General features: G+C 39.6%; 1 protein-coding gene across 1 annotated transcript; it reads left to right on the forward strand.

Moving 5' to 3' along the window:
* The first annotated feature begins 1,817 nt into the window (after positions 1 to 1,817).
* Positions 1,818 to 26,352, forward strand: grk5l (G protein-coupled receptor kinase 5 like). Its single transcript, XM_086174348.1, has 16 exons — positions 1,818 to 2,286; positions 19,110 to 19,205; positions 19,287 to 19,399; positions 21,473 to 21,550; positions 21,823 to 21,920; positions 22,097 to 22,189; positions 23,346 to 23,409; positions 23,480 to 23,620; positions 23,717 to 23,907; positions 24,011 to 24,048; positions 24,364 to 24,453; positions 24,537 to 24,745; positions 24,831 to 24,968; positions 25,168 to 25,305; positions 25,440 to 25,571; positions 25,660 to 26,352. Exons 1-16 carry the CDS (start codon positions 2,235 to 2,237, stop codon positions 25,741 to 25,743), a joined length of 1,755 nt encoding a protein of 584 aa, XP_086030474.1. The 5' UTR covers positions 1,818 to 2,234; the 3' UTR covers positions 25,744 to 26,352.
* The last annotated feature ends 710 nt before the right edge of the window (positions 26,353 to 27,062 follow it).

A 27,062-nucleotide genomic window follows, 5' to 3' on the forward strand; every position in this document is an offset into this window, starting at 1 on the left:
GGTGTATTTTGTTTTAGTGCAGTGCAGTGTGGCTTTCAGATCCCACCGATATCTTGATGGTTTTTGCCTCTAATACGTCTCTGTTCACAGGAAAAATAAAGAGGATCCTTTCTCTGAAGTTGATCTACCGTAACAGCATTTTGGGCACCTTTTTTTAGACTATTTCCTGCAAGTTTACAGAGAGCCTTTTTTTCAGATTTCAAATCGATTTACCCTCATATTATAATATGAGGGTTAAATGGATTTGCTGGAAAAAGCACAAGGACGTGAGACAATGGCAATTGTATGACTGAAATGATTACTTAATTAAACATTGAACGTGAATGATGAAACAAATTCCCGACCACACCAAAACCTTTATCTTTAGTGGGTTTAAAGGTCCGTAAACTTGGATGATCTTTGCAAGAATGAAAGTAAAGGTTTACAAGACAGTGGTGAGACCAGCGATGCTTTATGGCCTAGAAGGCAGAGATGAAGATGCTAAGGTTCTCTTTGGGAGTGACCAGGATGGATAGGATCAGGAATGAGTCTAACACAGGAACAGCAAATGTTAGATATTTTGAAGAGAAGGTCAGAGAAGCCAGACTGAGATGGTTGGGTCATGTCCAGGGGCGGGATAGTGACTTTATTGGTTGACGGCCGGTGGAATTGGAGCTGCCAGACAGGAGGTCTCGTGGAAGACCAAAGAGAAGATTTATGGACTCAGTGAGAGAGGATATGAAGGTAGTTGGTGTGAGAGAGGAGGATAGAGGGAACAGGGCTAGATGGACAAGGTCGATTCACTGTGGTGACTCCTAAAGGGAAAAGCCGAAAGTAGAAAAAGAATTTGGAGCAGCATTGGAATACATTGGGTATATACATCTGGATAAACATTCCATTTTAGTCAAATATATCCAGCCTAATATTGATAAATCTCTTTGGAGCCATATATTCAATTTAGCTTTACTTTGATTGAGTTTAGATTCAATGTTCCTGGATTGATTTAACTTTTGGTCCTTAGATAGGAAAATGCCCAAGTATTTTATTTCTGATTTAATAGGAACATTGCCGATTCCATTTAGTGGCGAGTCATGCAGCGCAACAAGTTCATATTTCTTTAAGTTTAATGACAATCCTGAAGCCTTGGAGGATTTTTTTAATTTTTTCAACGCTTATTGCTTTGAACACTCTAATTTTTTCAAAGTAAACGCTTCGGACCCCTGGCGAGACACTCAGCCAAGAGCATCCCAGGGGCGCTGAGAGGCAGGGGCTGGGACAGACGGTGGCTCACCTCGCGGCTGTTGGGTCATGTCCAGTGAAGGGATAGTGAATATATTGGTTGACGGCCGGTGGAATTGGAGCTGCCAGACAGGAGGTCTCGTGGAAGACCAAAGAGAAGATTTATGGACTCAGTGAGAGAGGATATGAAGGTAGTTGGTGTGAGAGAGGAGGATAGAGAGAATAGGGTTAGATGGACAAGGTCGATTCACTGTGGTGACCCCTGAAAGGAAAAGCCGAACGGAGAAGAAGAAGAACCTTGGATGATCTTTGATTATCCCTTCATTCAAAATGTTGTTGTTGTTTTTTTTTTTTCCCAGTCAATTATCCCTGATTATATTTTCAAGTGAATATTTTAAAGCATCCTGTCGCAGAGACGAAATGTGCCGTGCTTTTATTTTGTTTGGAAATCGCTTCTCGGCCTGGCGGCGGAGCTGTCCGTGTTGGTTGTCTTGACGCAGCGGTGACGAACAAGCACCGCCCTCTTCGATTGCGTGCGGGGGTAGAGGGACGCGCTGATGTCCTCTCTCTCTCTCCGGTGCACTCAGCCAACCCCTGCCGCTGTTGAAATGTAAAGCTGGCAGTGTCCCGATGTGCCGCTGGAAAGACTACACTGAAAAGACCCGGCTTGCGGACACCGGCGCTCCTTCCTCCGTTGAGTTTTCTCTGCGTTCTGGGAGATTCCGCAGCAAAAAATACGCATGGAAAGGTGTCAGGGGGATCGGAGTAGAAATGCGGCGCCGCACTTCCAGCCCACAACAAGAACCATGCCCAGATTACATTGCAAGCGACTTTATGACATCCTGTCTCATTCGTTGCGACTTTGATATGAGTGAACTTTGCTCGGATACTAACGAGAAGTGAGGACAGTTCGCACCATCCAAGCCGAGGGGACGCGTGTGTCCCGAAAACCTCTGCGTATTGGATTTTTTTTTTCCCTTTTTCTTTTGTTTTTTTTTTTTTAATTTTTTTTTTTGATGGAGCTGGAGAACATAGTAGCCAACACTGTACTGCTTAAAGCGAGAGAGGGTAAGTTGATCCATGAGGGTGCAGATAGGTAGTAGGCCTTGCTGGATCACATTTTGCGCTCAGTATGCAGAAAAGGGCAATATTCGTACTGATGACGGCGGCGGTACTAAGCAGCCCCTTGCGGGCTGCACAGCTCGCCACAGGTCAATTCCACAGATGCGGTGCACGTCTTATGCAATATCACACACTAATCATTCGCCTGATCATCAGATCAATCGTTAAAAAAACAAAAAAAAAAAAAAAACAAGGGCCACCGACGGAGCCACAATATTGTCACCTATTCGGTTCCGTGCGTCCACCCCCCCCCCCCACACACACACATATGTTAGGGTGGAAAATTTGCCTCCCACATCCGCTCTCGCTGTCTGTGCGAATGAATGTTATCTTTCGCAATATTACACATACACACACGCAGGGAATAACAACTTTCTCCAGCGGGAACGTGCATAAGAAAGGCGGTCTGATGACGTGACTGGCGTGGAGATATACATTATGGGCCTGAAGTGATCGGTGCAGAGAAAGTCCAGCGTCTAAAAAAGACAGTGGTGATTTAAATGAAATGATAATGGGATTGATAGTTCTCTCTGGAACACGGCGTCTTGTGTTGAGCTTTCCATGGCCCTACGCTACTGATTTAATTTTTATGGTGTAGTGATGGCTCATAGTTTATGGTATAAGCCCTCAAACCACTGGAATCAAACCCTTTATGCAGCTTAAGTGAGTGTTTCCCTCGCTGACTTTATAAAGGCAATGCATCTGTAAACTTAATTAACAGTAGGATGTCTTATTATATGTATTTATATATTTATATATATTTTATATATTTATCAAGTCATTTTCAGATGGATAGTTTCGGGCCTCTCAGACCTTACCGAGGACCACGGGGCTCCTGTTTCTAAAAAGCATCACACATCCTCAGAACTCCGCACCATATCTGAGTGTTTTTACAAATAACTGCACATTTCCGAGCGCTATTGCATTAATGGATTCATGTGGCTACCATCTCTGCAGAGCGACAGGGTGGTGCTGTAGAAGATTGTCTTCTTTTCCCATGTACTTTATCTCGCTATGATGACATATGGAAAAACAGTGGCGGTCAGCAGAGAGTTTCAAGAGAAATAATGGAATAATACAGTGAAAACCGTAAGTTATCGTACGGTCGTCCCTTGAGAAATTTGCAAGAGTCTGCAGGCCTGACTGGACGTTTGCTTCATGCGAACAGTGCACTGTGGGGTTGACTGAATTAAGCTTTTCAAATTAATGAGTGCCGTTAATGACCCATGACAGATATTGCTGTCCCAGCTGCTCCATTGGTGCCTGTCCAGGACCTTTGCTGGCTGTTTTTTGGAGGAGAAAAGCCTTTTTACAATTTTGCGTCAAAGGATGAAAGGTGGCTCTTTTCTGTTAATAGCTAAAGCACGACTTTTTCAGCAGCTGGATCAATAGCTTCTGGCTCTCAATGGCAGGCATATGAGAGCAGATCAACAGTTGAGCTAATGCACTCTGCAAACAGCAACATAACACATGATGTGATATTGGTTATGTCCCTTAATAGTTAGCTGGTTGGAGAGTCCCCTAGTTCAGTATACACAGAGATACACTTCATGCCACATATCAGGGACGGCGAGAGAATGCGAGGGGAGCTAATGCAGACTGTTTATTCATATTTGTTTATGTGAGTGAATCTTCGAGCCAAAGCTGAAGTGTAAGGCATGCATCTTCCATCCAAACAGTCAGTGGGAAACACAACACGAAAGCGCAGTTAACACTGAAATCTTTGCCTGTTTATGCCGGAGTCCTCACACCTCCCGAATCAGTCAAACCATGTGAGTGTCACCGAGGCATAGAAATAAAAAGCTATTGATGTCTCCAGGTCAACAGTAGCAAAATGGGCCCTTTGCCAAACCTTCATAGCTTTTTCACTCTTCTGTGGCTACATTAACGGATCTGGTGTTCTAGGCTCAATAGCTCTCAATTTATGAACTAGTAACCGGTTCTGAGAGTAAAGTGATGGACTTGGTTAAAATGCTTTGACCCTCGAACTACTTGTGAGTATATTTGTCAATTTGCTTTTTGTTCTTTCACGCAGAGTCGAAAATGGTACATTTTGAATTCCACAGGCCTAATCGCCAGCAAAAATTCCCAACGCTCACAGCCATATTCGACTATTTTGCTTGACCGCTATTCTGCACTGAGCCAAAAGGTATTCGTCCGGATCAGTTAGATGCAGCGCATAAGCTATTTAATCAGATTGATCGTTACATAACAAAGTGAGTGGGCTTCTGCCATCCCAGGCTCCATCTTTCTGTAGAGCAGCTCTCCAGTCTCTGTGGAAGATACTTTATGGATGATGAGTATGCTGTGAAATGAAACACCATCATCACCAGCCTGGTCATGAGTGTCAGCCCTATCAGATCAACAGGAAAACTGAACATACAATCTCTTTTGTCTGTATATCAGGGTTTTTCTCAGGAATCTTGTGATTCAAAGCCCAACAGCTGTAAGACATTTGCCCATGCATAACATGGTTGGATGTGCATTTTTAATTTTTCTCTTTAAAAGAACCGACAAATATTCTGACAGAGACTGACCAGACTTAAACTGTCAGTATTGTGTTAGCAGAAGTGGGGTGTATGGGGTGAATTCCTTAGATTAAATGTAACCTGAAACCGATCTGATGAGACCATCATCAGTGCAATAGATGTAATTGAGCTTAATTTACTCTCTCTGTGTGTATGCGTGTATGTATGTGTGTCTGTGTGTGTGTGTGTGTGTGTGTCTGTGTGTGTGTGTGTGTGTGTGTGTGTGTGTGTGTGTGTATTTCCCTCTGACGGACTTGCCATTCACAACTTATTCTGGCAGCAGTTGTAGATTCCAAGCCAGGCAAGCGAACGTCATCAGATGTTGAAGTGAATGAGAGTAAGGGGGAAAAACTGCATTGCTGCATCCAGATGCCTTTCTTGAATTGCGGTAATAGAGCTGGGGTATTTAGTTTGGACTACGAGACTGCATTCTTCTCCACTGCTGCCTGCTGGCTCTCTTTCATGCCGTCTTGTTATGGATCTTCAGTAAATGTGAAAGTAACCCCAGCCTTAACATTGTTACTATTAAATATTAGGTGTCTCATGAAATCACAGTGTTAATAGACATGCAGTAGATTTGTCCTTAAATTTCCACCGCTGAATGTTCTGACTTACGCTTTTTTTACTCACAGTTACCTAACAACTCTTCTGTCATTTGCCTCACTGTATTTCAACCAACCTCCTCAATGGAAAGCCCTGGATACTGTTATTAGATTGAGAGACAAGCCTTTTTCCTCCATAGAAAGAGGTTTCCCAAACTTTTTAGCTCCTGATCCCCAAATTAAAGTGCCAGACATTCATGAACCACACTTTCCTTTTACATAGATAGTTTTGATGTGCTGTTAGGCTTGATCTTATTTGTGTAATTTTTTTGGTTTATTTTTTGTTTTTAAGTGTTTCGTTAACATTTGACCGAAGAAAATTGAAAATAATTTCTAATCATCATATTAAAAATATAGACAATGTATTTATTATGTCATAACATTATAGTTTATAATGACACGGTCAAATCATTTGTGGATAACCTCAATGTATTCTCTGTATACCTTTTCTATGTGCTTTATTTCTGTCCTCTTTTTTTTTTTTTGCTTCTTCTCTATAGTATATTTCATGTAGTTTGATTAATTTGTGGAAAGAATCCCATTAACCCCTACCCATGTCCATTGATCCAATTTGTCAGCCCCTGTTCTAACAGGCGTACTGATTCAGACAGCTTTTTCTTTGGCCCCCTTTTCAAACCTGGAGTAAAAGTGGGCTTCTACAAATTCAGATGTAACTTCAACTGCAATACGCTAAGATCCCATTGTTCAGACCTCATTTAAAACTAAGTCTAAATCAATGAGGCTACATTTTTATTGAAGTGTGTACACAGTTGACTTGGGCTACAATAAAGTATTACAGACTCAAGTGAGCTCTGTAGAGGCAGAAGTATGGGCTCATTCATCAGCCTCTAATTCAATGACACCAGCCATAAAGATGTATTGCATCAAACATGCACTTTGGTTTTACAGCAACAGATGAAAGGAATTTTTCATTTTCATGTTAGAATAGGCAAGAAGTAAATTTATTATTGATAATCATCGTAAACTGAATTAATATATATTTTGTATGTAGAGAGTTGAAGTGGAATTCAATATCCAGTTTAGCGTGGTCTAACTTAATATTCCTTGCTTTCCAAATGACAGTTTACTGAGTCCTATTACGGTGGATGTGACCCTCCTAAATAATCTGTCCTCAATCATACAGCTAATTCTGCACAATGTAAGTTTATAGGGATCACCATTAGGGCAGTAAGACTAATTGGTTTCAGCAGCTGTTAATGACCTTGGGCTCATTTGGAATAATTTAGTTTACCCATTGGTGCTCCAAGTACAATTCTCATATGAAACGTGGCCAGAAAGATAAATATAATTTCTAAATTAAAGAAGAAAATGTTGTACTTCAGGTAAATTACTGATTTCTTCTCGTTATCTTAATCTAATCCATCCATCCGCTTATCCTGCACTCAGGGTTGCGGGGGATGCTGGAGCCTATCTCAGCTGTCACCGGGTGAGAGGCGGGGTACAACCTGGCCTGATCACCAGGGCCACAAATACAGACAGACAACCATTCACTCACTCATCTGGGGCAATTTTTTTCCCCAATTTTTCAAGTTAACTTGCTGCACGTTTTTGGACTGTGTGAGGAAACCGGAGAACCCGGAGGAAACCCACACGGACACGGGGAGAACATGCAAACTCCACACAGAAAGGTCCCCTTGTCGGAATCGAACCAGGTTCCTTCGTGCCGTGAGGCCAAAGCGCTAATCTAATTTCATATTTTATTTAATTTCTGAAAATCATCTCATGACATCTACTTAGTGAATCCACATTCTAAATCACATCTAGGTTGTTTCAACTATCTCTTATTAATATGTTCAAAACTAATTCAATTTTTTTTAGCACCATTTCATTGCCAGTTGGTAACTTTGGTCGTAGCAAATGCCGCGCGAACCGATGAGTGACGACAAGAGCCAACGTGTGATAGATGATAAGATGATAACAGGCATAGAGCTTTTGTCTGCACAAGTGATTTGTGCTGCCTCTGAACATGTAGTGTCCTCAAGCGGGTTCTACACAGGAGTGTAAGAGAGGAGGCTGGTGTTGCTTCATCATGTGATGCCTCAGCGAGTCTCAGCAGGCCGGGGAAGCTGCTGTCAGTGGAACTAACCGAATCCTCGAGAAAATGAGCCACATAACCTGTTCGAAACTGTAACGTCTCCAGTGTCGCGCACACAACACGGGTCTTGTCTGATTTCAATATGAATAATGGGATATACAGTAGACTCGTTGTCACGCAGACTCTCCCATGCAAACAAAAACAATTGCCTGGAGTGCTTCTCCCGCAGGATCCCTCTGAGGGGACGGCACCATGACATAATGCCGTTGACTTTTATTAGGTAGACAACTGGAGAGCTTTAATGGAGGGGCGAGTAAAATAAACATGAGAGGCTTGTTTCCTTGACGCTTGGTTCTTACAGGAAAGAACCAAGAGAAAGAAATTAAAATAGGAGAAGAAAATCTCAAACAGCTGCAGGGCTGTTCCCGACCCTTTTGTAAACATGTCATGCTTATCACTTCTGTCAGAGGTTATCGACTCTGATTATTCAAGAGATGGTTTGGGATTTTTTTTTATATTTTTCATATTTCAATGTTTGGTGCTATTGGGGTTGCAGGCTTGTAGATCATATGCAGATGTTTACTGGTAAAACAGCAATTATTTATATCTGGGCGTTGGACATACCACATGTCAGTTGCCTAAAAATATCATCATGACTTAACCAGTATCAGATGGTCAATCTTTTTTTGATTTAAAATTTTTCTGCTCAATAGTGCACACATGATAAAGCTGTAAACATGTTTTATTAATGGATATTAGATATGTCACTGATCTATTGTGAAGCATACATTTGTACTTATATAAAAACTTAACAGATCAATATTTAAAATACTAAAAATCTGATCAGTGTGTAATATATTGACCTCCAGGCAGGCTTTTTATTTGGAGGTGGTTATTTGGTTAAATGAAGAAAACAAAATGTAAAGCTAACATGTGATTTAGTTTATTGATGGCAGCCGGAAGTGATATGTTTCTTTTTTCAAGTTGTATTCCTTAAGAAACAAATCCTATGTCCTCCAAATACCTTCTTGGTACCATTAACACAGTTTTACATTTTGACAAATTATTTTGTTGGTTTTAAACATTAATTCAGACTGATTTTTCAGTTCTACCAAATGTTGCATGTCAAACATACAGCATGGCTTTATGACACTGTTTTGAAATCGTCATGAGGAAAATGACATCCAGTCCAGCATCCTAGAACATACTGTCATCATGAAGTGCTGATATAAAAAAGAATTACATGAATGAAATATACATAAAAAGTGATATGTAATATTTGAATTCTGTTGGATCTACTGGAATATTTTCACTGCTTCATACTGGTTATTCTCAAATTCTGTAGTAAATGTTCTTTTACATTTAATTAAATTTATCCTTTATTAATCCCTCGTGGGGAAATTCGTGCAGTACGCTGACGTCCACCAGCGCCAGGGGAGCAGTGAGGGGTTTAGTGTCTTGCTCAACAACACTTTGACACACATAGGAGGAGCTGAGAATCGAACCAGAAATTTTCAGTACAATGCTTTAAAATATTTTTCATCAGTACCTTTAAAATTGGCGTTTTTAAGTGTGTTTTTTCACATCAAGTAGCAAACTGAACGTCTGAATTTGTGTTTGCTAAAAAAAAGGGGACCTTAAATATGGTGTTTTGGCCTCTGAAAATTGTATTATCCTGTCTACTAATTCCACTATCTCACAAAAAGGCTAAAAAGAGACACACATCTAATTTAAGTCTTTTACAATGATTGAAATTGTTGGTTTATGCAAGGGGTGGGCAATTATTTTGGCTGGCGGGCCATATTTCTTATTTAATTTTCATGCGTGGGCCAACTACGTATCAAGTAAATTGAACAAAATGAAGATTGCATTTTAAATATTGAAATATTTTGGCATTTTATTTAAACTTTAAAATTATTCATGATCATATAAATGTGCCGACATTATTTCGTATGTAATCATCCGTAAAAAATTAAGCAAAAAGGAAAAAATAAGGAGTTTCTAAATTCAATATTGATTGAAAATACTTCTTTAAATATTTAAAGAAAATAGTTTGGCAGGCCAGATGTGGCTCGCTGGCCATAAAATGCCCAGGTCTGGTTTATGCAAATCAGTCGTCCGTGACACAGCTTCCAAGCACTTTCTGTCAGTACTGGTGACGTTTCTTTAAGAAGTTCAAGTAACGTTTCTGACCAGTTGGACTGCAAGGGTGTTTTTTTTTTGACTCATCTTCCAACAACAGTTATAGATGAAGAAATTGAGCGAAGAAGCTGAGATATCCATTTCTCTGCACACCATAAGGCTTTCAGTGTTATGAGTAGGAGTGTGACTCATTTTTTCTTGAGTGGAAATATTCAGCTCTCTGGCACTTGCTATCTCTATTGTTATCGGTGCTTCTACCCACTCATGCAGTATATGTAACTCAGCTGGATGCAACAAGTTCATGCCTGTTCTTTGGGAGTCGTTGAGTGGAATTCTAGGAAATAGAAGAGATAATTATCTAAAGCTCGAGATGGACTGAAGGGAAAGTGGTTGCATAGATTTATCAGCATGTCAGTAAAGTACACCAGGAATGTACTGATGACATCTTGCTGTTCATAATGTATGGCTTTTCTTTCATGTCAGGTGTAGTGGTAAATCTTCCTTTACTGGTGATTGATTCCCTGTGTTATTTATTCTAAGGGTAAGGAACTGTCATATGTGGCACATGACTTATTGTATCTTAGCTAGTAAAAAAACATGTAGAGCCTGACCAATTTATCAGTTGGCAAACGGCACAGATAAATGAGAATCGGGATATCCTATCTGATTTGAAAGCTGATTTGAAAGAAATAGTGTTTGAAATGTGAAAATTACCTATGTTCTCTGATGGATATTCTTTAGACATTGTTGTCAGTTGGGTAGAATGTCCATCAGTATTTGTCATATTAGTACATAAAAGGCTGTCTGTTTAGAATAATGATGACAGATGACAGTAAGACATTCAGCATCTCTGACAGCTTTTTACATCTTTTTAACATCTTTATATACTGACATTGTATTTATTTATTATCTATCTAATTCATGTTTAAAGAAATGTTGATTTATTAACCAAAGGTTGATTTTTTAATACCATTTATTGCTAACCTCTCATAAAATCTAGTCACTCAGATTCAACAGCATTGTTCTTGTGCCAAAATGATTTTCCAGTAATAGAAAACAAGACAAAATATCTAGAGTAATTTCAAAATACAAAACATATTGAAAAAAAATAATCTTAAGAATTATCTAATTAACCAGAACAGGATTTCTTTCAGCACCTTAACTCAGTCAAGTCTACAGCTTTCTCCTCTGTACGTTTTATTCCTTTATAAGAATGTTGCCATAACAGAACAAAGGAACATGGAATGTGAAAATATGAGAGAGATGCCAAAAAATACTTTCATGAAGTGTGTGTGTGTGTGTGTGTGTCTGTCTGTCTGTCTGTCTATCTGTTTGTGCATGTGTTCAAGAATGAGAGAGAAATGGCGAGCAGCATAATATGATAAAAGGGCAATGAAGGGCAACATTTACACATGCACATGCGTGGATGCGCGCGCGCGCACATACACACACACACACACACACATATACACAGGTTCAATAAGATTGTCCCAAATTGCATTGACAACGTGTTCCATCATTTCTATCAGCTCGAGCGATTGTGTCTGGTCACTTGAGATACAACTGAAGAATCCAGTCACAGTTAGACATAAAATAACAGCGGAAATAATGGCCATCTATGAACACTTTTATGGAGGGGTACAAACACACTAACATTATTTCAGCAAAGGAAGAGCCTCCTCTTATGCCTAGCTTTATGCGGACTTTGCTCTGTCCTCTTGAATCTGTATGGATGAGCAAACATCATGTACTACCCAGCATGCCTTGTGCTGTGTGTGGCTCTTTAACCTGACAGGCGGGTAGATTATATAATTTCAGACCATTGAATGCGTATGTTATTTCCTCCTTCACATTCCACATTTCATATACTAATAGAACAGGAAACCTGTGGCACCTGACTCTTTTCGGACAGGAAACGTATATCGCCTTCTGTTGCCGTTGGGAGATTTCTGTCCTTGGATGCCAATTTTCACACTTGCTGTTGTTCACTTGTGAATACACACATAGAATCACTTGAGCGACAACTGTCACAGCTCACCGGCTCTGAGGTCATGGACTAGTTTGACCACCTCACTTTGGATTCACACATTTCTCCTGTCCTTGGGCAGGTCGCTATTTATAGCATTAATATTTACAAGGACATAAAGACAGGAAAATACAGAAGACACTCGGCCTGTTTTTCTTAAAGCCCTGGGCAAATATCACTGTTTGCAATGTATGAACTGAACTGATGCCTGACTGAATCAGATCACCATCAAAGCATACGGCTATGTGCTAAATTTCACTTCATTGTTATGGTCAAGGTTAAATTACATTGAGATGCTAATGTCATTGCAGCACCTTCATGTTGTTGAGATGCAGCTATAGGCCAACATCTATACTGCTGATAAGATCGTTTTTATAGTCCGTGACTGATTTTGAATTTATGAGCCTACCTTAAGTGGTTTAACATGTGACCCCCCCCCCCCCACCCCACCCCAACCCCACACAAACATTAGACAAAGAATAGGCCCTATTCACTGTGGGCTGGGCTTTCACATGTCCTGTTGGGGTAATCAGGAGTGTAAAGGGGAAAATTAATTATGGCCCCCCCTGTGCGACAGCCATTCCTTTGAACCCACATACGCAGTTTTTATTTTATCACACTTGTATGTTAAGGGCTCCTTTTCCTATAATCCAGTGGAGCCAGGTAAAAAAAAAAGTGCCCACTGAGCTTCTTAGCAGATGTTAAATCTAAAGCTGTTATTGAGATAATGAGGAGTATGTGAACATTGTGGTTATGCCGGGGGTAATAAGGCTGCTGAGCAGGGGGGCCAAAATGACATCATGGTGGAACAGGGCAACAAAAAGTGACTTCCTGCTATAGTCCTCCCTTCTTTCTCAGGTCTGGGCAGTATTTCCCTTGGCTTCCTTTGGCACATGGACACATAAACCCTCCAGCTCCCGCTGAATTGAGGACTGGCCTTTAAATATGTCTTCCCTCAATAGTAGCTATTTATGAAACAAGTAAATGTAGAAAAGGTGCGTAATCGAGACACTCAAATTACGCATCCTGTGTTTTGCCTTTATAAGATTTTATCATTGTATGAATTATGACTTTACATTGAGATTTATAGACCTTGATATAATCTACATAGAAAGGTGCACATCCCATTGGTATACATATACATATTAAAATCTGTGAGAGCTGTTACTATTATGCAACAGAGCTTATTAAATATCTCATCTTCAATTTTGCATACGCAGGATGGCATGTAGACATTATGTTTTAGCTCAAGAGTAGTCTGATGTTGAAATATCCTGTTGTGTGTTATGATTTGGGTTCTTTATCAGAACAAAAAAAAACAACACAGTGCCAGTGCTAACTGAAGGCTCTAATTGTGTAGTTGATATTAGACATCTGGATATTGACGTGTCAACGTATATTGAAGAAAAAAATGTTTGGGCAAAGAAAGCATTTAGCATTTCCTCCGCAGAGTAAAAGAGTCCCTGTTTCGATTCTGATAGGGGGCCTTTCTGAGTTGAGTTTGTATGTTCTCCCCATTTCTGCGTGGGTTTCCTCTGAGTTCTCCAAAAAGCATTGCAGGTCATCGGAGACCCTAAATTGTGAAAAAGAGAGTGGTTGTTTGTCTCAAGTCGTGTCCCTGTGATCGACTGGCAATCCTGAGTGTAGGATTAGCAGTGTGGATAATATATGAATGACTGAATGAATCTCTGGGCAAGTTTGTTTCCAGTTTGGAGCCAGTGATAAATACTTCTATACAATTTTGATTCGTTCATTTGGAGAGTAAAATTTATAAAATTGTCTGATTTTTCAGTCGCGATCTAACATGAGTGCTTTGGTCTGTGAATCTTTTTATTTTTTAATTAATTAACAAATAATTAAAATCTTAAGAGCAGGATGGACCTGATTTATCTACTGACTGTGGCTAAAGCAAGGCTTTTACTGCTCTATCACTGCTGTATCAATGCTGTAAATGTAGTGCTTATAGTGTGCATGGTAACTTGCATAGCTTGCTTGTACACACTGATTTGCAAGTAGCTCCTGTTCTGACTGGATTTTGAAAGATATATATTTTATCTTCAGGATCTTTTTTAAATGAAATGGTACTCATGAGGTATCAAACTTTATCCTCAGAAAGATGAAGAGGATAATGTAGAGAAGACAAAAATACAAACTTACATATAGGTTTGATAATATTGTTGTTCACTTTACATGTCTCTTTTTGCATAGAGAATAACACCTGCGCAAACCTGCTTGTAAATCTGATGCAAATAAATTTGAACAGCTGAACAGTTGAACTTTGTGAGTGAGCAGGAAGAGGCAGTTTTCCAAAGAACAAAGGTGTTTGTATCATAGTTCAGTTGGTGTTCATCATTGTTTTGGTTCTTTGCTGACCGACCGCGGCGTGAGTCAACCACGAGACATTTAACAAATCAGACAAAGGGGGTGATGTGAGAATGAGTGAAATTAGATAATCAGTGTGAGATAATTGTTTGTTTTTGAGTAAAGATAAAATTGAAGTCAGTGCAAGGAAGTATGATGATTTACAGAAATCTGTAAATGTGTCAGAGTTGGACAGTATATCAATATAGAGCAACTATCATCTAATGTATCATGTAATAAGGCCAAAAAATAAGTTACAAGAAATTATGTAATAAAATGCAATATCCTTTAGTATAGGGGACAAGTCATTTGGTGTATATGTGTCCTGTTTTCAGCACAGAATTCATCATGATATATGTCGATATGAAAGAGGCTTCTCAAAATGGTGCCCCCCCCCCTCCACACAAACATGGCCTGATATAGCCTGCATAACAGACGTTTTTGTTACCTTTGTGCAAAAAATACACTGCAATGAGTTTCCCAGTGCTATTTTGACTGGTTGTTCACAGTAGTTCTGAATGCATATCTGGTGTGACAGCGTTTGAATCCTCATAAGTGCTGGATAGCAATGAATGGTGAACTTGTGTGTCAACATGAGCGAGCCTAACCTCACTGCCGAGCAGGGACGTTTCTGGATGTGTGGAGCGAATTTAGCCTGTAGGGCCTCTGGTGTCGGTTAAATTGAGCAGAAGAACATTACAAGAGAGGGGTCACGGTATAGCGTAGACACAAACACACAGATGTTTAGGATGCCGGTAACCTCCTGGTGTTGCACCAGACGGATGTTGTTCCCTCTTTGACCTTGTTTTTGCTTTATTTGACATGCCTCGATGATGTCAGGGCTGCTGAGCAGAAACATAAATAGAGGGCGGTGACTGTGCTGCCCGTATGGAACAAATTAGACTGACAAGTTCCTGTGTGCAATGTGTGCCCACAGCGCAGTACATATTTCTGTTTGTGTGTGACAGACTCCACAGGCTCGTGGTTTTGGGGGCACAGTTATTTGCACATGCATATTAATAATAACCCGGGTTTGTTAAACCACAGATTCTCAAATTATTCAGATTTCAACCATTAAAATACGACTGCGAGAAACCTTTGATAACCTGTCTGCACCCCATCCTCAGTACTTGAAGCTCACTACTTATCCTGCCAGAATATTTCCCCTCAGGGAGCAGACACACATCAGCTAATGGCCACCACCAACAACAACAACACAGAATGTGAACTCATTTGATTAACAGGAAATTACTTATTATGTCTGGACAAATGGGCCTGTTATATGGAAATTAATAATTTATGCACAGTTGTGCATTTGTGAGGAGCTGCTAGGTTTTTGTGTGTGTGTGTGTGTGTGTGTGTGTGTGTGTGTGTGTTTGTTTGTTTGTTTGGACACATAAAAATTACAAGTTTCGTATTTTTATTGCAGGACATAGTTTCACAAAATGAAAATGAAATTATCATAATCAAATAAACCTTTTTTCTACTAACTTAAAGTATATTGCTGATGTGACAATAAAGCAAATCTTCTTAACTGAGAAACAGCTGCCGAAATTTAAGGGTTTTTAAAATAACTAAGACAAGAACTTCACAAATATGCTGTTTTTCTGTAATTTCCTCAAAAGTTTTGTGTTACTCTGAATTAGCCTGCATTACTGATGCTGTTGAATTATCAAAAAAAGGGGGCCACATATTATTGTGACTGACTCATGCAAGTTTTCATTTCAGTTTCGGTGGTCACGGGCCAAAGCCTTGGAACTGCCAACTGTAATAACACTGAGTTTCTTGTGGTCATAAAACAGTCAAGCAGTGTGACCTTAAAATGACCTTTAAATTGAGGAGTGTCTATGTAATGAGCCTGTTTTTCGGGTAGTGGCATATTACAAGTGTTTATCTGGACTTGATGCTGACAAAATATGAAAAGAGTGTGACGAGTTACAGGAAATGGAGATGGTGAGGAAAATTATGAATTATAAAAAGTAACAGGGAGGGGGGAGATGAGATGAAAGTGAAAAATAAATAGGTTTGGCGAGCTTTGAGGGGAAACCTAAACAGGATACAGGGTGAAAAAGGAGGAACAGCATTATTTGTTGTTGTCTCAGCATTGTGTAGAAGCTGAATGCCTGGGTGGGGGACCCACATTTGGTACAATCATTTGACACAACATTGACCCTTAGCAGGAAATCTATGCCGTTTGGTTTGCTTTCATCCAAAGGTGCCTTACAGTAGCAGGAGTTTCATTTTTAGATCAACCCAGAGGTGAATGAACTTCTCAGTTCACTGTACACTTGTGGTTTTTGGCAAACGCTTTGTCTTCACTCGAGGAGATTAAAATATTGGACCACACAGGAATACAGTAGACATGCTGATAGTTGTTGTGGGGCATAACATGGTACGTGCACTGTTTTCAGGGAACAACTGCTACTTGACTAAGGAAGTGAATTGCTGAGTTGCACTTCTTGTAAGTTGCTTTGGATAAAAGCATCTGCCAAATGACTGTAATGTAATGTAATGTAAAAGGAAGTGGGCTTGTTTATAACTTGTGTATTCCACAGAAATGTTAATGAAGAGCAGGTTGCAGGAGTCAATGATTCTCTTAAGATGTTTTGTTTAGAGTTATTAATAGTGTCACGCTTCATTATTTATTCTCAGCACTTATATGACAAAGATTTTAAATGTTCTATCTAAAATTTTCAACTTTCTGTTTTTTTTTTTTTTTGTGCGTCAAATAAGTCAGGAAAAAAATAACAGAGTGTATATATGTCTGCCCTTATTGTGTCTTACAGTCTCTTCATTTTGGCTCCAAAGCCATAGAGTGCTTAAAACTTATGTATATCTAAACATTAACCCATAGAAACAAAAGAAATGACATATTTTTGACTGGAAGAGTTGCTTAAATATTGTCTAACATTATGTGGCAAAGGAAGAGACATGAAATAATCAGCTTTTCTTTCTGATAACAAATGCACTAAATCAAGTGTCATTGAAAGCTGACAGGAGAATTAGCAGAGGCAGAGGCAAATTGTATCATAACGCTGACAGTGTGTGAAGCGTCATGCTCTTCTTTCCCATCACAGTCTAAAATGTTATTGTTGATGCAGACATCACGGTTCACGAAAGCTAAGGCTTTAGAGTAACCTCTTTAAGACCTGTTGGACCTGTCATTCCATCCATCCATCCATCTTGTATCGCTTATCTTACACTCAGGGTCGCGGGGGATACTGGAGCCTCTCCCGGCTGTCATCGAGCGAGAGGCGGGATACACCCTGGACTGATCGCCAGTCAATCGCTAACATACAAAGACATACAACAGTCACTCGCTCATTCAGGGCAATTTTCCCATTTTTTTCCAATTAACATGATGCATGTTTTTCGACTGTGGGAGGAAACCAGAGAACCCGGAGGAAACCCACACAGACACGGGGAGAACATGCAAACGCAGAAAGGTCCCCCTCGTTGGAATCGTGCTGTGAGGCCGAAGCGCTATCAACTTTGCCATCGTGCCACCCTGGAACCTTGTTATTGAAGCTTAACTGTAACCTTTGCATAAATATATGCAGATTTGAGTATCATCCCCAAAGTTATTACTAACATAAAGCCCATAGTTTATTGGAACCCACTGTAATACAGACTGTGCCTTGAGCATTTGAACACAGTAAGAAAGACTTAAATCATAAGTCAGATATTCAATTAACAGATAACAAATAGGTACATAATTGAACATTTGCTAAAGTAATCTAAAATATAGGTATGAATTCAGGCAGAACTCAAAATTCCACCAGCCCTTTAATGTTACTGGAAAATAACTACAAATTTACATAAATAGATATTTGGATTTGTTTTTCATCAAAACTTCTTATTTTATATTTTTTATTAAAATATGTAAAAATCCCATATTTACTAACTAATTTGAACAAAGTGAATAATTCTGTCATGTAAATGTCAGCCCCCAGTGCAGAAGTTCAGTCATACAACACTGGCCTCCTCATGGGCAAGAAACTATTTTGTTTTGCATTAATAACATGGCATGTCTGGTCTTCAGTAGCCTTAAAATTACTGTTCCATGCATCTTGGAGATTATGACCAACACATGATAAATCATGCCTGCATGATGTCTACCTATATTGCTGAATAATGCAAAAATATGTTTTTGCATTATTCTTGCAAAGTCTTTGATCTTGATTATGTAAGGAGGATGGCTTACATGGAAGAAAGTGTCATTTCTCACAACAAACACATCACTTTGTGTTTAAGATTAACAATTATGATTAGTCAGAGGAGTTGAGATGATGAAACAGTGATCCAACAGGATTGAGGGCAAAAAGCTGAAAGCTCTAAGTCCAAGGCCCCAGGATGACGTAGTTGCTGCTGACATTCCGGAGTTATTACTTTAAGATGTTTGCTTGTTGGTGCCTGTCCTGTTTTCATACTTTCAGAAAAAAGTGAAATTTTGAAAATATGAACAGCTGGAATGGATAAAAAACAGTCAAAGGAGTCCTTGGGGTTATACTTTATCCCATTTAGTGGCCTATGGAGGAGGTAGATGTGATGCTAACAAGGTTTGGATATTAAATAGTATGTCAGTTAGCAAAGTTTCAGGCAAAATTGATTTAAAGAATGTATTATTTCAATGTTTCACCAAAATATGTATCCTCAATCTAAAAAACAATTGATCTACATCTAGCAAGAATTTGATGCTTAATTATTCAGAGTAGTGGAATCAACTCAGCTGGGAACTGAGGCAGACAGAATAGGCTTTCTGTCTGTGTGGACACACACACACACACACACACACATGCACACACTCTAAACACACACTGCTCTCGGAAAAGCTACTGAGTGAGGTAGAAAGTCAATAAGGACATAAGTGATTTAGGGAGGAAGTGGAATGTTATCTATGGATTACATACATAAACTGAGACAATGATTTAATTCAAGGGGGAGCTTGTACTCAAGCACCCTCATTCTTCTTTTTCAAGACTTGTAGAGGGAAATAAACTCTGACTATGATGAAACTCCTTCCTTATTCGTCTTTTGTTTTGCTCTTGACACAGGTGGAGGAGGAAAGCGGAAAGGGAGAAGCAAAAAATGGAAGGAGATCCTTCGCTTCCCACATATAAGCCAGTGCACTGAGCTGGGAAACAGCATCGGTATGGGTTGTGTGTTGCATGTCTGCTCCTGCATCTATGGACAGTGTGTTTGGTATTAAAATACAATTTATCCTTCTGTAGAGAGGGACTATGTCAGCACCTGTGAGAAACAGCCAATTGGACGTCTGCTCTTCCGCCTATATTGTGAGACCAGACCTAACCTACAGCGATGCATCCAGCTTCTGGATGCAATGGTACAGATTTACACACAGTGTTTGGGTGCCATGATGTACGGAATAATATCCCCAAAAAAACAAATATGGGCTTTGTCATTCAATACACACACACACAAACATATAATATATGTATATATAAACAAGGATACGGCTAGTAGGCTGGTAAAGCTTAGAGAAACAGCGAAAATAGCAAAACATTGTGGTTTTATTGTAGGTTAAGTGTCAGACCATATCTTTCTGAGATACTCTGACTTCCTGAAGTTTTGTTATCACTGTGAAGTTGCTAGGCAACCAGCAAAAACTGGAGACCATTTCTCCTTTCCTATAAAGGGACCTTCACATAACTTCAGTCCATAGGTTTTAGTAAGTTTATACAAGCCTAATTTTAACCCGTCATTCTTTCAAATGAATTCTCATGTGGAGGAAGATGCTGCAGATACATACCCATACAAAAAAAATTGCATTACAGTGTAGCCTGACAATTTGCTGGCAATGGGTCTTGCTGAGCACAGGGGACTTTTAAAATGAGTAGTGATTATTCAACCAGCTAGGCCCCCCTGCCCCCATGGCCCTGCTATGCAATCTCTCTCTGTCTAGACAGAAAAAGTGCTCCTCATGACATACTTAAGTCTTCATCTTTGCCCAGAATATCTTTCTGATGTATATAAAACACAGGAAGGCCCAAACCGTCTTTCATCCCACCCCGTTCAATCCCAAGATACAATCCATGAACAACCCCCTTCCGCCCACAGCCAAACCACCCTAAAATGAACCTACCCACTTTCCAAGGGGGAACCATCTCACATTCTTATATGCAGCCATCCCAAACACATGATGGAGCTAATGATGGTGCAAACAATATGACTGGCCAAGCAACCACACTCAGTGCATCACAGTACTGACAATAAACCAGACCTTTGAGTCACTATGGGTTGGTTGTTGAAAAACTGCCCTGGTTCTGTTCCAGAGATTCATCCTACATCATGAGAAAGTGTTTGTGTATTTTCGTGATTGTCATGTATCCCCTCTGTTTCCAAAAGAAGACAAAAGGGTCATCTGTTCTTTCCATTTGCCCCACCCCTCACCCAACCAAGGGCTTGTGTGTGTCCATGCATACATGCTTGCGTGCACATATGCGTCTAGGCCTTTATTTGGCAGGTATTCCTAAATATGCAGGTCTAAGTGTACCAATACAGTTGCATTTTATGAACCCCCTTCACACACACACACATTTTATGGTTAAGACTTATTTTTAGGTTTGTAGGTTTCATATGCGTAGTTTGTTTAGAGATTCAAAAAATATATTCATCAGAAAACGATATCAGTTCTGTAGTATCAGTTCAAAGCCACCAATAAAGTAAAAAAACATAAATTAACCTCAGTCCTCACTGTCAATCATATTCATGTTCTTACGCTGCATGTCAACCTTCATAAACAATATGTATTTATTCCCCTTTGGCTTTGTTATGAAGTGCCAGTGACACTGTATTTTAGGCTGTAAATCTGCATCCTTGTGTGTGTGTGTGTGTGTGTGTGTGTGTGTGTGTGTGTGAGCATGCATGCGTGCGTGTTTTTTTGTGCGCATGTTTTTGTATGCACACATGCACACGTCTGCCTATGCTTTGTATTGGAAAGTCTGTGACACTGGTGTGACACACTATGACACTAAGGACCTCGAGGAATCCTGCCATGTTTTTTGTGTGGTTGCTAGGCAACAGAGGGCCATGTTGGAAAAAGGGTACTGATTGAAAGAGCTGGGTCAGCCCAGCATGTAGCCTGGCCCCCACCCCTATTTTTCAAACTAAAACTTGGTACTCTTAAATGAGCTAAGGCACTTCGGATTTCACTGCATTAGTGAGATGCCCAGTGTGTCCATTCTTTAAATGCCAAACTTTTATTTGTAAATGGCTGTGTGTTGGAAAAGAGCCAACCTTTGCATGCTTCTTTACAAGTAACAGCAATTAGTTTTGTGCCTGTATACTGCTACATGGCACCTTCACCACTATATAGATTGAATAGAAAATGCAGCTTTTATTACATTGATTGATTAAATGATATATGCTTAGTAATATAAATTATTGTCTCATATAGGAAGACTATGAGGTGACACCCGATGAAAAAAGAAAAAGCAGAGGGGACCAAATTATTAAGACATTTCTTTCAAAACAAGTAAGTTTGTTTTTCTTCCGTATTCATCCTCCAATGAGATCCTTTAATCACAATATTTATCGTGAAATTGGAGATATAAAACTAAGGTAATGCAAAAAGCCCGTTCTTTCCTAATATTTCCAAGGGGATCGTAATACTCTTAACATACAATTACATGATTGAACATAATGTCATTAAATGGACATTTACTAAGCTTACGTCTGTATAAAGTTATAAAGTATACTCTCCAGTCTGATTATATATGCTTTAAAAGCTGTGTATTTCTGATGCAGTCACCTCAGCATGTCGACATAGCAGAGGCCTTTGCAGACCAGTGCAGGGAGAACCTCGAGCTTAGTCCATGTAAGGAAATCTTTAGCAACTGCCGCAAGTAAGTCAACACTCAGTCTTTATTCCCTCTCACCTTTCTGGACTATCACCTGTTGTTTTTGGTCTTTTCTATGTCACACAACAGAGTACAGTGAAGAAAACCAATGCACTGATTGTTGCTTGCATTATGATCTCAGTTGAGACTGTTCTGATTGAACCTGTCCTGTGTTGGATCAGGGCTGTCCACGACTATTTGAGCGGTGCTCCATTCGCAGACTACCAGAACAGCATGTACTTTGACCGTTTCCTCCAGTGGAAAATACTAGAAAGGTCAGTTGGAACAAATTTTATTTATTGTTGAACGTTCAATGTCAATAGATGCTGCTGAAGGCAAAGGACGGGCTATCTTCATCCTCGTATGTGACAAAACACTTAAAATGTGATAACTGTGGAATACTTTAGGCTAATTGCAAAAAAAACTAATGCTGACAGAGAGGCTAATGCACGGTGAATAAGAGCAAACATTAAGTTTGCATTAGTTAGTAATCATTTGCAGAGTTGCCTGAGGCCTAAACATTTTTAGTACAGTCAACCAAACCTATAGCATGGCTTTTTATGACTATCAAAGGACAAATGTACTACCACTTGTATATGTAAAGTGAACAGAAAGATTATGACAGGTCATTCATGGACAAAAGATGAATGAGCAGAAACTCGACATGGATAAGTTGGTGGTTAGTGGCTAACAAAGTGGCTAACAAATAGCACACCTAGCTTTATAATTGACAGTGCTCATAGTTTTGACAAAAATATAGCAGGTGAATTACTTATGCTGGAAATGTTTTGTTAAAAAAAATGCTTTTTTTTTTTTTTTTTTAAATGGTTGTGTGTATTTTTTTCAAGGTATATTGCAAGCGATCACGTTTTAAATACAGTATAGTTAGGATGCATAAAGTTACATTATTCATAGTAGAAAAGTACATCAGTTATCAATCAGATAAAAACCAAAAACAATTGTCAACCCAGGCCATGTAATTTATGTAATAAATTATACTACTTAAAAGTACCACTCAGTAAAATCATGTTGTCTTGTTTTAACAATGCATTTTTGAAAAGTACCGAACACATACTAAAAAGCTGCAATAAGGCTATCTCTGTCAAAAAAGACCCAAATTAAAGCAACCTACCTGATAATGTGTTTACTGTTTTGCAAATCAAGCAACATAACAACATTCAATTGGTCTTCCATAAAGAGAAACTGAATATTTTAGACAAAGTGCTTTATTGAATGCAGTCAAAAGTAAACAGCGGGCTCTCAGAGTATCCTTGATTGTATTCATGTCTGGAAATTGAAATTGCGCATGAGTGGCCCACCCTCTGCACAGGAAACTCAGGATGGAATTGTGTTCTGCAGATGATATCTCAGTACTAATCAATACTATATGAGCATCTATTAATGGAGTTTGCTGTGTCTGTGTTATTTCAGGCAACCAGTCACTAAAGACACATTCAGACAGTACAGAGTGCTGGGGAAAGGGGGATTTGGTGAGGTAAGAGACTAAGTTACAGTGGTTGCTTATTTTCAGGATCGCGTCTGATGAATTTGGTCTTTTCTGTCAGGTGTGTGCCTGCCAGGTCAGAGCTACAGGGAAGATGTATGCATGTAAGAAGCTGGAGAAAAAGCGGATCAAGAAAAGGAAAGGAGAGTCAATGGCACTCAATGAGAAACAGATTTTAGAGAAGGTCAACAGTAGATTTGTTGTGAGTAAACATTAACATGACAAACTGGAGCAGTCTGATCAGATCTCTTTACTTGTGGCTAAGCACTTTTATACTGTCTAATATGTTCTTCACCAGGTGAGCTTAGCATATGCCTATGAGACCAAAGATGCGCTATGTCTGGTGTTGACCATCATGAATGGTGGAGACCTGAAGTTTCACATTTACAACATGGGAACACCGGGCTTTGAGAAAGACAGGGTCCAATTTTATGCTGCTCAAATCTGCTGTGGACTCCAACATCTGCACAGAGAATCCATTGTGTACAGGTAGTGCTATGCAAATTGTATTTTCAGACATAGTCCACAGTTAAGCTGTAAAAATGGATAAATCATGTATTTTTTCATAATTTTTTTTTTTTGGTATGTCTAGGGATGTAAAACCAGAAAATATCCTATTAGATGACAATGGTGAGTTTTGTGCACACTTTCTTTCCAATCACATGAAGTCAAACTAAATTTTCAATTCAGTTTTTTTTTAAATTACATAGGAAGTTATAATGGGCATAAATCAACACAACTTTGAATCCCCATCATGATTTAAATATTGACAATTCATAGTTATCTAGTGTGGCTGCCAGGTAGATGGATTATTAAGAAAACTGCAATGGCAAGCTAACAGAAGTAAATAACGCATAATAAAAATGAAAAGGCCACATTGAGGGGATGAGTGAAATCGGTAGTTGTATTATCCACTGACAGCGGGTCATTATTGTTGCGCTGTAGGACACATTCGTATTTCTGACCTTGGGCTTGCTATCAAAGTGCCAGAAGGAGAACTCATCCGAGGAAGGGTGGGGACTGTAGGCTACATGGGTAAGAAACAGTTAAATTGACATTTCCATTTCCACACACTTACATATTTCATATTGCAACAGCTTATTTCTCCTCATCATCAGCTCCTGAGGTGATTAAGAATGAGAAATATGGGATGAGTCCTGATTGGTGGGGACTGGGCTGTCTAATTTATGAGATGACTGCGGGGCGATCGCCCTTCCGAGCTCGCAAAGAACGAGTCAAACGTGAGGAGGTGGAACGGCGGGTACAGGAGGAAGAGGAGGAATACAATGACAAGTTTATGGAGGACACTAAGTCCATCTGTAGAATGGTGAGGGTTGAAGGAAAGTTCTTTGGATAGTGAAATTGGTAAATACTGTATGAATAATGGTTCATGTCTGCTGTGACTTACCCAGCTGCTGACCAAAGACCCAAAAAAGAGGTTGGGTTGCCAGGCTGACAGAGCTGTGGGCGTCCAGGCCCACTCCTTTTTCAAAAACATAAACTTCAAGAGAATGGAGGCTGGCATAGTGGAACCTCCTTTTGTGCCTGACGTGAGTTGTATCATGTACTTCATGCTACAGCAGACAGTCGTGCTCCATCTTTGCTCTACTTACTTTAATTCAAAATCTAGCTAAGTGGTAAAATATATTTAATTGGCTTCTAAGCAGAACAAAATGTAGTTCCATGAGAATAAATATCTTTTAAGATAAACGCCATTCCATTTTTCTCCTGGTCATTGCCCTTCTGCAGCCTCGGGCAGTGTACTGCAAGGATGTGTTGGACATAGAGCAGTTCTCCACAGTCAAGGGAGTAAATTTGGACCAAACTGACAATGACTTCTACTCCAAATTTGCTACAGGAAGTGTTTCTATCCCATGGCAGAATGAGGTAAGTGTTTGCTCTCAGTCAGATATTTTAGAATTCTGTGCAGTTGTATTGCTAAAATCACTTTTATGAATTTCACCAAATCTCCTCTGTACCCCACCCTGCTACACTCTTTTCTACTTTACCACACCTGTTAGATGATAGAAACCGAGTGTTTCAGAGATCTGAATGTGTTTGGGCCTCAAGGGACGAGACCCACAGATCTTGACTGGAATCAACCACCTGAGCCACCCAGACGCAGCCTGCTTGATAGAATCTTCAGGAGGCATGTAGGTCCCACAGACACACATACTTACAATTTCATGTAAGACATAATAAAATCATGCTAAAAAACTCACAGAAATCTCTCCGCTCTAGCACCCAGAGGTTCCTATCTCTCAAAGTCGTGCACAGTCTTCCAGTGTAAACTCCGTGGACTCCATGTCTAACTCTGCCCCCTAGTGGAACAGTGAAAGAGTGGGAGCCAGAAAGAGAAAGAGAAAGAGTTCAGAAGGCTTCCCTTCTGCTGACTGGTCCAAAGCTGGAGCCTCAGCAGCGGCTGGAGACATCCTTTACAAAGCCTAATGGTCAGCTCGTAGGGGTGTGACCTTAAGACCGTTGGCATTTGTAGTGGGACAGTCAATGTTGCAGAGACTTGGAATTATTTGGACAAACCTTACTTACCCTCAGGATTGTTGGACTTTTGAACACAGCCACTGATGTTGATGAGAAGGATAAAAACAAGCTATTATTCAGGGGATCCACTGTATAATAAAGACCACAGGGAATAGAAGATGGAATTTTAGTGATATTTTTTTCCAAAAAGAAAATAATATTTTTAATGCTATGTGCATCCTTAACTTTCTGGCCTGTATCCTATACTGGTATCTGTCCTCCAACCTATAGAGTCATCATCTGTACAACACTGACTATTACTCTTTCCCTCTTTTTATTTGCACCTCATACCTCAGATCACTCTTAAACATTCAGAATCAATCACCTTGACAACCTCAACTCATAATGTTCATTGCTTTGCATTCTCAGGCCAAAGATTAAAGTTTGATTTTGTGATTCCGTTTTCATGTTGATTTTTGTCGTTGTTGTTTTTTGAATGTTTTTAGACGTCATTTACAACTAAGTGGAATCAGAATAGGGTTGCCTGATTAGTTTTTTTTTTTTTTACACATTCTCTGAATATGAGCCTGCAAACATATCATAGTGCTTAAAGGACGCATTCAAAAACACATACACAGACAGATTCGCAAACAATAGTGAGAATAGTGTTGTGTTTTAATTGCATGGACAAGTGTATGTATGGGCAGCTGTATCCCTTTGCTTCTGCATACCTCATTCCACTGAAGCTACAATTGTACCATACAACACAAACATCTCCCTTGGTTTACAGTGTCACTTTATATTTGACATGTAGTTCACGAAACATTAATATGCTGTACAGAATCAATCAGAAGCATTTTTTTTTGGCTCATCTCTGCACAGTCCCCATTAAGTGGAGAGGAACACATGCACTCAGCCTGATTTTACAAGTTGCACAATTGTAAATAATGTCATGCTGTGTCTTCACTAAAATGAAAATGTTTTACCTCTAATCATTAAGGCACATTATTTTATTGGAATTGCCACATCACTCATTTTCTACAACGGAAGTGTCTGAAACTAAAGTGTTCTTGCCCCCTTTATGCCTTTCCCATTTAAACAACATTGCGGTATGACTGTCACATGTGCATTTTGTGATCTCCACAATTTACCCCCTACATTTATGT

Source organism: Fistularia commersonii, chromosome 26 (genome assembly GCF_037954325.1).
Source record: "Fistularia commersonii isolate RoL2024-O1a breed Wild chromosome 26, RoL_Fcom_v1.0, whole genome shotgun sequence".
NCBI lineage: Eukaryota > Metazoa > Chordata > Actinopteri > Syngnathiformes > Fistulariidae > Fistularia > Fistularia commersonii.